The sequence below is a fragment of the Tauraco erythrolophus genome, chromosome 2 (genome assembly GCF_009769465.1).
Source record: "Tauraco erythrolophus isolate bTauEry1 chromosome 2, bTauEry1.pri, whole genome shotgun sequence".
In the NCBI taxonomy this organism is placed as follows: domain Eukaryota; kingdom Metazoa; phylum Chordata; class Aves; order Musophagiformes; family Musophagidae; genus Tauraco; species Tauraco erythrolophus.
This window is the reverse complement of record NC_141466.1, coordinates 77,249,510-77,262,190: the sequence shown is the minus strand read 5'-3', so window position 1 is coordinate 77,262,190 and position 12,681 is coordinate 77,249,510. Positions and strand designations below refer to the sequence as shown.

The window sequence follows — 12,681 nt, the reverse complement described above, 5'->3', positions numbered from 1 at the left end:
GGGTTGCAAGGAGTTTGTTTTGTTAGTTATTTCATAATGTTTTCAGCCATTAGAGTTATGATGACTGGTAATTTTCTAGACACCTTTGTCCATTTAAAAAAAATACCAACTGCAGTTCTATATAGTCTTCCAGTAACTTACCTGTCCTCCATCAGTTATCAAACAGCATTTAAAAGTTTTGTGATTGTTTTAACTTGTTATTTAACCTTCACACAGTTAAGAAGTTCATTAGACTTAACTAATCCAAAACCTTAATTTATCTATATAATCGTTTACTACTTCTTTTCATATTCTGGCCTGCCTCTTACCTCTTTAGTATTACCTCTAATATATAAGTATTCTAGCGACATGTTCACAGTTTACCTTTCAGTGAAGACAGATTTGCATTTTAGCCTTCTCAGTCTCATCTGTCAATAACAAGGGATTGATGTCAGTTAGAATCTAAAACTAGGAGTGCTTTTCTTGTCTTTCGTCTTTCCAATTTCATCATACTTTTTTTTTTTCCCCACTAAAATGAACTTGCCCTATCTAGTGCAGAGATTGCGTATGGATTCCACCAGATGAGAAAATTCAGTTTGGAATCCCACAGTGGTAAGTGACAGGATGCACTGATTTCAGGAAAGTGATGGGTTGTGGAAAGAGCAATCAGAACTTCAGATTTATTTCAGATCTCATCTCAGCATTTGTCCTGCTTAGCAGGATACAACTATCTAGTTCTGTCTTGTAGGACAGGTTTTCCATTTCCCTGATTTTACTAATTCTTTCTCAGACCACCTCCCATTTAACATAACTTTCTTGAAGAGAGATGTCCAAAATTGTACAAAATACTCCAAATAAGATCTTACCAACACTTTGTGCAGTGCAGTAGTTTTGATATTGGAAATACTTGTTATGTTATGTGCTACCCCATCTGGTACGTTTCTTTTTTTTTTTTTGTTTTCATGGCGACAGCACAAACGCCTCAGTGCCTCAATGGTTCTGTCACTAACTAATGAAAAAGGCCCTTTTGATTTTATTCCTGTCCTTCTATATTGAAGAAAGTTAAAGCACACAGTTTTGTTATTATTCTCTAAACTCATGACTTGTATTTTATAATCTTTAAAGTGGTTAATTTCAGTAAAGAGTGATTTTGGTTTAAGACTATTGTGCAGATATTCTGTATTTTTCTACTTGTTCTTATTAAATTTCTTAATCACTGCTACCAAGTTTCTCAGTAAGCATATAACCTTATACAGTACAATTACTTTGTTTTCTTAGTAAGTGGTTAATGTTTCAGTGGACCTGCAAAAGCTGTTGAAAGCTCTATTGATGTTTTGACAAGATATTATGCAATTATTACGAAACACAGAATACAGTGGTATTATATAACCTGACTTACCTTTTTTTTAACAGCATTTTGTAAAAAATAGTCAATGATGTAATACATCAAGCAATAAATTATACAGTATGCCTGAATTCCTAAGTGTCAATATTATTGCAGAAAAAGAGTTATTTCTTCTTTTTTTATTTTATTTTTTAAATAAACCTACCAGTTAGTTGTTCTGCTTCAAAACTATGAATCAGCAATTTACAATATAGCTAGAAAGAAATCCTATCAACAGATATTGTTATTCTGCTGCAGAGACTCTCCTGGAACACATTCAAGTCCATTTCAGAATTATTGATGATAAGGATAAAATCTGCACACTAGCAATAATGTCTGTCATCCCTCTGCAGACATTACAATCTAGATAGAAACTAGCTACTTGCTTTGCATTATTTGGAAATTTTTTTTGCATTAAATTTTCCTTTTCCATGGTAATTTTTTCTACTGCTGGACATAGTATGTTTGGTTGTGTTTTGTTGTTGTTTTTTTTTTTTTTTACGAATTATACTCTATTATTCACAAGTTTTTTGAACTGACTGTAGAAAATTATAGAGATAAGCATTCCTCAAGCTTCAGCTGACCAATGAAGATAAGAAGTTAACAAATCATCACTAACAACATGTTTAGTCTAGAAAACAGAAATTTGAGCAAGGGTACTGATCAGTTAATTGTCTTGACAAGTCATGAAAGGACATACAGAATTCATCTTACTTTACCAAAAAGTTAGTTTAGGTGATATATTAAGAGGAAACTCTTTCTGATTCTAGAGATAGCGAATTGTAACAAGATATCTAAATAGGCAATTAAACCTCTCCAAGGTTTTTAAGAAGAGATGTAAATCTGAAGGGGTTATCTAGATCTATTTGCTTATATCTCAGTAGTGACTGATGATTACTCTGTGTTCCTACGAGCCACAAAATTCAGTTGTTGTGCTTTCTAATTAATTATTGTATTCAGAATGTGCCCACTCAAACAATTTTTGAATCTTAAGTCTAAATTTTCTGTGTATTTATAACGAACATTAAGACTGTATAATCTGATCTTTATAAATAAGTATACAACAGAAAGTGTTTTTCTCATGCGCTTCATGCTGTCAGGAAGCACTTGAATATCTGGCTAAATCCCTCTCAGTTTCAAGTGTTCTTGATAAAAACGGGGGGGACAGTAACTATATGCTTAAATAGATTTTTTAAGTGAGTGTATTCTCCTGAATCATAGCTTCAAATGGTTGATATTATCTTCTAAGTGATTAAAGGGTGTAAAGTGCCTTACAGTTACAATTGCACAAATTGGAATCATGAATCGTTTCTTTTACTTTCATTCTGAATATTCAATAGTCCTGAAGTCACAACCCTGAATTATCAGTTAGCCCTGAAATCACAATAGCTTTTATTATAAGAATTTTTCAGCAAAGCATTTTTCCTGATATTACTGATTTCTTTTAAATGAAATTTAGCAGAAGACTGCCACAAGAGAAAACAGATCAAATAATTTTCATCTGGACTAGTTCTTCAGTGGAGCATGAAATTTTAACGTTTAAATAGCAAGTTGGTAGGGCTAGGTTGGAGAACTTGAATAAGGGACTTAATCCTGAGTTCCCCTGTTACGTTGCAATTGGCCATTTCGCTCATTATATCCCTTTTCCTGCCCCTGACTTTCAAGTAATCACATTCATATTGCCTTCTTTTTACAAGTACAAAATAAAATTAAATTTTGAAACCTTTTAAATTATATTCTGGTTTTCCGTATTCCTCTTTTCAGGATTCATAAAGAGCAGATAAGTCTGTGTTAGGCTTATTAATTGTGGTTTGCATTTTTTATTTATTTTTTATTTTATTTTTCTAATACTATAAATGCTTTGTCATAAATCAACATCTTCATAAAAGTAAGACGAGTATCCTGACATTTAATGCTGTGCTTGCAATGACTTTATTAAAAGTAGGGATAATATTAATTTAATCTCAGAGCTGAAGACAGAACAAATCTGATCTCTGAATTTCCATGCAGCAAATTGCGTTCAGCCATACTTTCACACTGCCTACAGCATGAAGGGACATTTTTAGATCTCTGGTTTATCAGTGAATGCAGTCATTTTCATGTTTACATTTTATTTTTACCTAGTTTTGCTTTCATATGTGTGAAGACTGCTAGCATTTACTAAATGTCTTGTGTGTGAATTGTCAAAATATTAGTTTTCTTATCTTCAACTGTGGTCACTTTTGGAGTTAAAAGTATCTATAATCTCAAAATTCTTCTGCAATTTTCAAATACATCAACATTTTACAATACATATCTTTCTTATATCTGGCATACAGGCCAGATGTTTCCCAGCAATATTAGAGTGTAGGTTTACTGTGGTTGTCTCAGAGCTTGGAGTGACTGTTCTTAGCTTATGCAGTTTTTAGCTCTTTCTTCATTATATCTACTACTACTACTACTATCACCACCACCACATATAGTTTTGGTAATATATCAAGAGAGAAAAAATATTTTGTACCAAATGAAAAGACTTTGATTGATACTATTGGTTTTACAAGAAAAAGAACGGTAACATTACAAAACCTAGAGATGTATAGATGTGTTTTAACTGGGAGCTATTTGCACGATAGCATGATGTATAAAGGAGGAGAATACATTGACTAAATATGTTTTACTGAACTTTAGTCATATTATAAGAAGACTTCTCAGAGTACTACACATGCTTAAATGAAAGAGTAAGAATTCATTAACATTTGTTAAATTAGACTTTATTAAACAACTTAAGAGTCATCAAATAATTTGGTTAGAAAGTGACCTCAGGAGTTTAATTGTCCCTGTCCCTAAAAGAAAGGCCAGCTTTGAAGTTAGATGGGATTGGATTTGACGACTTATGTCACTTTTAGCCAAATACCAATTCCTGTAACAGGAGATGCTTCAGGAGTTAGACAATAATATAAGATTCTTGCTTGTGAAGAACATCTTACTATATTAATAAGTGTAACATGGACAAAAAATGTGTTGTATGTAGTCATAGAGCGCGTTTTGAGTAATGTTATTTCCAAGTAAAAGTTACTTGTTTTCTCCTTTCAGAAAGGATACACATTTATGGCTGAAGCATGTACTGGTGACCTTCCTGTGGCAGCTGGAAAATGGAGGCTTCGGCTCATTGGTTCTCATAGTCCACTCCCATTCCTCTCTCGTGAGGCTGTAAATAATGTTTATTCTACTAGAGAAATTAGGGAGTATTACATACCCAGTGACAAACATGTAATGTTCAGGTAAGTATTGAAAGAATGATTAAATTCTGCTTTTTATGTGGACCATCCCTGAAAGAAAAGTATGTTCTTTCCTCTTTCTTAGAAGGGAAAAGTATTAAAGCAAATATCTGAATTTTATGAACTATCAATGTTCAATACCAAATTTAACATTTTGTTTATGAAAGTGTTATTTTCTGAAATATTGCCGCTCCTTAATGAAAAACAGGTATGAGGTACACAGACTGTAACTTTAAAATCCTAATAACAGTATTTTGCATTTCTGTAGGCTCAATGTTGAGATCTTATCCATAAATCAATTAATGAATTTCCATAGTACTTTGGGGGATTAAATATGTATTAAAATCAAGATTTTGCAGGTGAGGAGGAGACATAAAATTTGATATATTTTTTCAGCTATTCAGATAAAGTTCTAAATAAAATCCAGAAAAACAGTTTCTTTTCTGATATATCAAACCAATTTCCATCTTGCAGGGTTGGCAGAAAAGTTTATATACATGTTATTTTAGCATGCAGATTATTTTAGGATAACATATTTAATAAAAGCATAATGATTTAATTTTTATTAATACTTTTTAAATTTATTAAAGTTTATTAAAATAAGTTTATTCTAGCTGAGTTTGAGTTCAAAACTGATTCTGGCTAAATTTATATGCTTAAGTTTTTACACAAAGGAATACACACTGCACTAAAACAAGCCCCGTGCTTAGAGCTGATTACATGTATATATTTTTAATGTTAATTCTATAATGTTTTGCCTTGATTCCTGACAATGTGTGTAAATATTCCAAATCAATGTATTATTCTTGGGACCAAAATGTATACAACGGGAAGAATCATGTTCAATATAAATGAAGAAAACATGTAATGGAAATATAAAAATTGCAATCAAATTCTGTAAACTCTGTCTTCTTTGATGAGATGTTTTTTTTCCCCCCCTCTGAGCTCAACAATCTTTTAAAAATTTTGTTTTAAAATACTTCTATATTTTTGACTCTGTGCTGAACTCAGGGTGGTGATGCTGGTATTTGTTTGCTTTCTTGCTAATATTAGTCTAATGATTTGAAATTATGGACAAAGCAAGTAATAGATAAAGTTTTGAGTCACAACAAAAATACTATTTAAATACTATTTAAGTTTCATCCTAAGACTCCAATTCTACAACCTTTTAATTCCACAGTCTTTTAAGTTGACCAGAATAGCAGCTGATATCAAATGAGGTAGCTCTACCCTTTTGAAAGCAAACCTCTATTTTTTCCTTTTGCTCTAAGTAACTAAAGAAGTTACTTTTTAATTGAAACAGTCCCCTCATCTGGCTAACTATGTTTTTCAACAAATATGTGAAAATGTGTATCTAGACATTTGCTAAGGCAGTGAAGAAAAGAAATGGCCAGGCCACCCCTTTTTTCACATGCTTAGTTTGCTCATGGAAGCTTAGCCCATCAGATTGCAGAAAAGCAATTGATTACAAACTCAATTTTAAGTGTTTGCTTCCAGGACAGCGCAATGTTTAGGTACTTGCAGAAAAAGAATGATCTGGTATAGCTGGTTATATTGCTCTATTTTTTTTTCTTCCTCTTTAGGTATTCAGTAAAAGTCACAGCATCGCATATTGCTACAGTGCAGGTACAAACCTCTAAATCAGATGTGTTCATTAAACTACAAGTTCTAGATAACGAGGAAGAAATTGTGAGTGTCACTGGAAGGGGCTGTGCAGTCATTCCTGCCTTCAATTTTTTGAGTAATGGAACACTTTTGAGTTCCCACTGTAAGTATTGTATTCTGTATTTCATAATTTAATTCACTGAGGGATATTCTGTAACTTTAGGTAATCACAGAATTTTTTTTTTTCTGACTTTTCCCAGGATTTCCATAATTGCTGTATGGTTAAGTGAAATTAGCTATATTTTTGAGCAATGGGCAGGAGTCCTTGGTCCTCAGCAATGAGCAAAGGAACTGAAAGGACTGATTGAAATAAGATATCCAGCCTTATTTTCTTCCTCTGCTTTTTAGTCTTGTTTTGTAACTGCATTGGATCTGGCTGAGGTGGAGTTAATTTTCCCCATAGCAGCCCTAATAGTGCTGTGGCTTGTATCCATAGATAGAAAGGTGTCGATAACATGCCAGTGTTTTGGCTGTTTCTGAGCAGTGCTCGCACAGCACTAACACTGTCTCTCCAACATTTTCCCCCCTCACTCAGTAGGCTAGGGGGGAGATCTTGGGAGGAGACACAGCCAGGACAGCTGACCCAAATTGATCAAAGAGATATTCCATACTATATGACACCTGCTCAGCAGTAAAAGCTAATAGAAAGGAGGAGGAGGGGCAGTATCACTATTATGATGTTTGTCTTCTGGAGCAACCATGACGGGTACTGAAGCCCTACTTCCCAGTTAGTGGCTGGACATCGCCTGCTGATGGAAAGTAGAGATGAAATCTTTTGTTTTCTTTTGCTTCTGCACACAGTCTTTGCTTTTGCTTTATTAAACTGCCTTTACCTTGATGCACAAGTGTTTTTTCATCTTATTTTCTGCCCTCCCATGTCCTGCAGAGGAGAGAAGTGATAAGAGTGGCTTGGTGGACACCTGGCATCCAGCCAAGGTCAACCCACCACAGTAACTAAGTAAAGAGTTTTGTGGATAATTGAAGTAACTTCTCACTTCTGAAAATGTTATGCTTATGCTTGTCCTTGAGAATTGAAATATGTTTTATTTTCACGATCTTGCCTTTATTTGTTTGATTTTAAAGTTAAAAAACCTTGACTGTTAGGAAACTGATGCCAGACCATGGGACATGGTATATAATTCACAGATTACACTGAGCCTTTTGGTTTAAATGCACCATCCTGAGGCTCACTCCTTTTGGCAGAAGCAGGCATTTTATTGACTTCTCATCCATCATATGAGATCCAGAGTATGAGGCAACAGACTCTTGAATAAATTTTATAGCATTTATCCTCAAGAAAAACTCTCAATTTTTGACTCTACCTCTGGAAATAGAAAACGCTGAAGGAAGACTTGCAAAGCTCATAAATGCCCATTATGCTATTGTCAATTCTTTATGGTAGCTGAGAAAAAATCACCACTTATGGGAATACTTGAATTTTAAACAAAATTTCGTTTGAAACAAATTTATTTGAAAGTTACAGCAAACACTTCACTCATTTTTGGCTGAACAGTTGAATCTGAGAAGTTTATTTGCTCAAAATTCTTGGGGTTTTTTGTTTGGTTGTTGGTTGTTTTTTGGTTTTGTTTTTAATTTTATTGCCATTCATTATAGTGCAGTCTTGTCAGCTCAGCTCATTAAAGGTGAGAACCACTGCATGTTCAAAGGTCACCTTTCATAATTATGCTAAAATTCATGTATTTTCCTCAAAGTATTTTGAAACTAGTGATTGTACCAAACAAAAATCCAGCTAGCATCAGTTAGAATTGACTCTCTCTAGTCCAGCAAATTACCATTCTGAATCTACTGTATGCCCAAGCCTGGCAGCATATAAATAAAGGTGCAGGAGGTAAAGAAGATGAAGCCAAATTCTTTCAGTGGCACTCAGCGACAAGACAAGAGGCAATGGGCACAAACTGAAATGTAGAAAATACAATTTAAGCCTTAGAAAAGGTGATTTGGAGCAGGGGAGCTTGTTTGGTGTTGTCTTTCTTTCATTTTCACTCTCAGGGTGTCAAACATCGGAACAGGTTGCCCAGAGAGGTTTTGGAGTTTTCGTCCTTGGAGATCAAAACCCAACTGGACATAGCCATGAGCAATCTGCCCTAGCTGACCCTGCTTTTAGCAATGGGGTTGAACTAAATGGTCTCCAGAAGTGTCTTCCAGCCTCTGCCAGGACCACTCAGCTTCCTGTGATAATGTAATATCAGTTAGTACTTAAGGCTTATGCTGCTAGGTTTTTTCCTTAATGATACACGAATACTCCTGTTTCCTTCGATGTGCTGTCCAACTAAACAGGTATTAATTTACAACCAGACTTAATACCTTCAGCCTGAAATTATGGCAATGCTCTGCCATCATTTCTCTCTGATGTAGTGAGATAACTTCCTGCACGATCTAGAAGGCAGAGTTAGGTTATCCCGACATCCTCATTCTTGCTTCACTTCCAGGGTTTCAGAATTTAGAGTTCTGTCAAACTCCATATTCAAGAGCTACAGTCAGATAACTTCAGCTGTTTGTTACTGGCATTTTTATTGTTTGAGAACATTAGGGAGGGCTGGGCTAGTATAGAAACTAAAACAAAACTGAAAATTTTGTCATCTGAAAGTGTTCTCAGGCAGTTGATTGACATTGATTTTGAAGTGGTGTTTAATTTTACTGTTCAGAAACAATAAATACAGCTTAACGAGGTACAAAATTCTTAGGCATATTTTCAAAAATTGTCTCTGTAGCGCTCAGGTTGTTTTTAACAAAAATTAAGTACCTTCTACCTGCTCCCGCTATTCTTCTTATATATAATAGATTTTAGACACTGCTGCTGTGTCATTTTAACTGCTTTCATAATCTTCTTTTGTTTCCCTGTTTTCTATATGCTTCACTTCTTAATCCAGCTATTTCCATTTTATTTGTAAGATCGTATAGTATTTTGAAATTTTCATTATATCTGTGGGTTTCATTTTGAAAATGTATATTCTTCATAATCATTACAAGTTTGCTTAAATAAAACAGCTACTTACAAGCAAACAAGTCAGCTACAGTACTTTCCATGGACACTGATAAACATCAATGTTGTAAGATATTAAAGTCTTCAGTCCTTTTATGTAGACTTTAAAACAATAAATCTTCTGTAAATCAATCAGTGTCTGCCTGTTTGAGCATATTCAGAACCTGAGGCAAAGACAAATTGTTCAGATACTGGATTATTGCTTCACTAAAGCCCAAAATAGCATCATATTTCATGTGCTCGCCTCCACTGTTTTGAACTGTGTAGTTTTCTAACATGATCCTTTAGAAAAATGTTTTATCTAAATTTCCAATGCTGTGTAGGAAAAATAACTAATTTAGTCATGTTTATGAAACATTTCGATTTCTGTCTCAACTGCACCTTGTTATTACCAGAAATGTAAAATTAAATACTATGGAGACCATGCTCCTAAAGTGTAATTCATCAGGTGACAATATTACGGTTTTAAAGGAAGTCATGGAGAAGCTGTCATGATTCTGTGACTGAGTTGCCAAGTAGCTATTTTTGGTTACTGTTTTTGGAATGTGGGAATGGACTAGTAAACTTCGTAGTAGACTGGTGAAAATAGAAGAAGGAAAGATATAAAATAGCTCAGATTGGGGTAAGTGTCACGGATACTTGAAATAAATTGCCAAGTTACCCTCAGTAAAGTGAAGAAGAAACTTTCTCTCAGGAAACTGGCTTGTTGGCAAAGATAATAGTCTGAAGACTGAAAGAAGTTAAAAGGCAGAATCAGGTGAAAGAGAAGAGAAATGGGTTCCAATAGATGCTGGAAGGGAGAGGATAGAGCAGAACAACTAAGAGGGACATTTTGTCTTAGTGACAAGATAAATCTTAATGTCTGCTTTGACTAGCAGGGGACATAGGTGAGAGAACTTTTCAAGATCTCCTCAGGAATCAGACACACACATTAGGCTTTTATCTCTTATTCTTGTGTGCTGTGATACAAATAATTTCTGCTAACTTAAAATTATTTTAACCCATTGCGAATCATTCCGTGAAATATTTGTTACATTAACCTGATTGAAAATAGGAAGGTTGTTATATCAGGTTCCGATTTAGCAGTGAAGCCAGTGAATTCTAACAGGGAAAAATGTGATGAAAGATACTTTATTTCAAAGGAAATTTAAAAGAGTTTCTAGATCTAACAAACGGACTGTAAAAAAAAGTAAATTTTTTTAGATCATATTTGAAGGTGAAATTAATATTCTGATGTCATCTGAGTATATATGAGTGTATAGAGAGCTGTCATTTGGAAGGAATGACTGTAAAGCTGTTGCTGTTATTTTTTTTACATATACTATTATTTTTACAACACTAGACCAAGTGGCCTTAACATTGAAGTTCTTTTCCTGTCTATATGCAGCCTGTGTATCACAAAGAAGACATTTTGTGTAAGTGTTCCAGATCTTTCACAGCATCCTACTGAGTGTCTCTGTACGTGCAATTTATGGCATGGTAAAAGCATGATTCTTTGCTGTTGTCAAAAGCTTTAGGAAATTATGGCTTGTACATTAACAATATAGGAACCTCCATAAATACTGATGACAAGTTCAGGTGGGGATTTGTACAATCAACATTCAATACAAGACTCATACTGTCAGTATTTAGTTGTTCTCTAAAAAAGTGTGTTTTCACAGAATAGGAATAATCAGAAACCACTGCTGTATCATCAGCACCAAACTTCTTAGTTAAGCAAGACAGAATCCTCGCATTTGAGACCTATTCAGTATTGCACATGTTCTGCCTCTCATGGAATTGATTGCTGTGTTGAAAGAAGTGTTCTTAAGTGAAATTATTGTGCAAGTGTCACCAATAAAACATTATCTTCCTTTCCCACCCACAATCTGTTAATTCATCTCCAGTGACAGCTGTTTTATCAGTGTTTTTATAGCTTAAAAAGTACATTCAGTCAATTGATTTTGAATATATTTACCTCTTCTTAGATGTAGGAGATGTTTTGGACCTTGAGCACTAGCTTACCAGTGGTGAGGTACATATTGACACATTGCAAGCACAACTTGTTTTGTTGTACAAGCACAGCATTCCTGTAGAACAGATGGATAAGTGAATGCTCATAATCCTTTTATTTTCCATAGTAGCAGTCTGATACAATCCACTCTCAAAGTATCAAAATCTTACTCGGATATTTGTTTGAATCTGCAACCAGGTAGGTATGAGTTCCTTCTAGGCAGGGTTTTGCTTAGGAAAACCAAGACTGTTTATAAATACAGTAAGAAAAGCAATTTGGTGCCACAGCACCACCTGGTGACTGTTGCTGGAACTATTACTTCGGTTGTGTATGGCTTTTTGAGCATTTTTCCAAGTCATCTTTCCAGCAAAGACAGAATGAGTCTTATGCAGGATTCCACTATTCTGAGCTGAGTTATCTTTATGGCAGGGTCATCTTCTGGGCAAACTGTTGTAGAATTCTTCAATGCTTATGCTTTTCAGGTTTAGGAGAGAGAGAAAAAGATAATAGTGAAGCATTCATGAAAGCTAATTATAGCCTAAAGAATACAACCTCCCTTGAAACTCACCTTGATAGGTAGAAGTAGACTCCTTCAGAGAGCAGTGCACAGCTCCTAAATCCCAGAAATCAGGCCTTCTGGAGAGGACCTCACCTCTTTTGACGACAAGGAGTATGTTTAGTTGGTCTCACTGCTTTAAAGCTACTTTTTTGAAAATTATTTGCACTACTTCTTGATAACAGGGTTCAGACAGGATTGAAGATCCTTCCTGACTAGAAACTTTCAGGCAAATATTGAAAATGGTACCCTACAGGCAAGTTACCCAATTGGAAAATATCTGTATGTAGATTTAGTCTTCCATTTTGAATCCAATTGTTTCTTTGAGCAGGTTTTCACACAGATGTAAAAGAACATGTAAGACTCTAGTCTCTGGATAATGTTTCTTCTTCATCAAAATGCCCTTCTGTTAAGTGAAAGCCTCATGATTTTGGTTCTTGATAATTGAACAACTATGAGTTATGTCTCCTCTCACCTTCACAGAATGGGAAGCTAACTGATACCTGGAAAGCTCAGCAGGCTTTGAGTGAGAAACCATTCCACAGATACAGGCTTGCTTAGGCATATCTTTTACAGACCAACACCCACAGAGTTGCATTACTCTAAAAAATGGGTTAGAAGAAAACAAGTGTTGTCTTCCTTCAGGTCTCTATCACAGGGGTGCTTACCACAGGGACAGCAAGAGGATAGCTCAGGTGCTAAAGATTCTGACTGTCATGCAAAAGAGCAACTCATAGCTTGTGATTAGGAGTTTGAGACATCTTGAAGAAAGCATCTTTCCAAGGTCTTGGTTTTGTTTCCTGACTTCTACTGATTTTCTTAGGAAAAAAGTAGCACTGCCTT

At 34.8% G+C, this 12,681-nt stretch overlaps 1 protein-coding gene across 1 annotated transcript in view; it reads left to right on the top strand.

The window, feature by feature from the left end:
- The window catches only part of ADGB (androglobin), a 139,787-nt gene that overhangs the window by 105,699 nt on the left and 21,407 nt on the right, over positions 1 to 12,681 (top strand). Inside the window, exons 27-28 of the mRNA XM_086625981.1 lie at positions 4,436 to 4,623; positions 6,204 to 6,388. Of these exons, the coding sequence (XP_086482107.1) occupies positions 4,436 to 4,623; positions 6,204 to 6,388 (373 nt within the window). The remainder of the gene's footprint in view (positions 1 to 4,435; positions 4,624 to 6,203; positions 6,389 to 12,681) is intronic.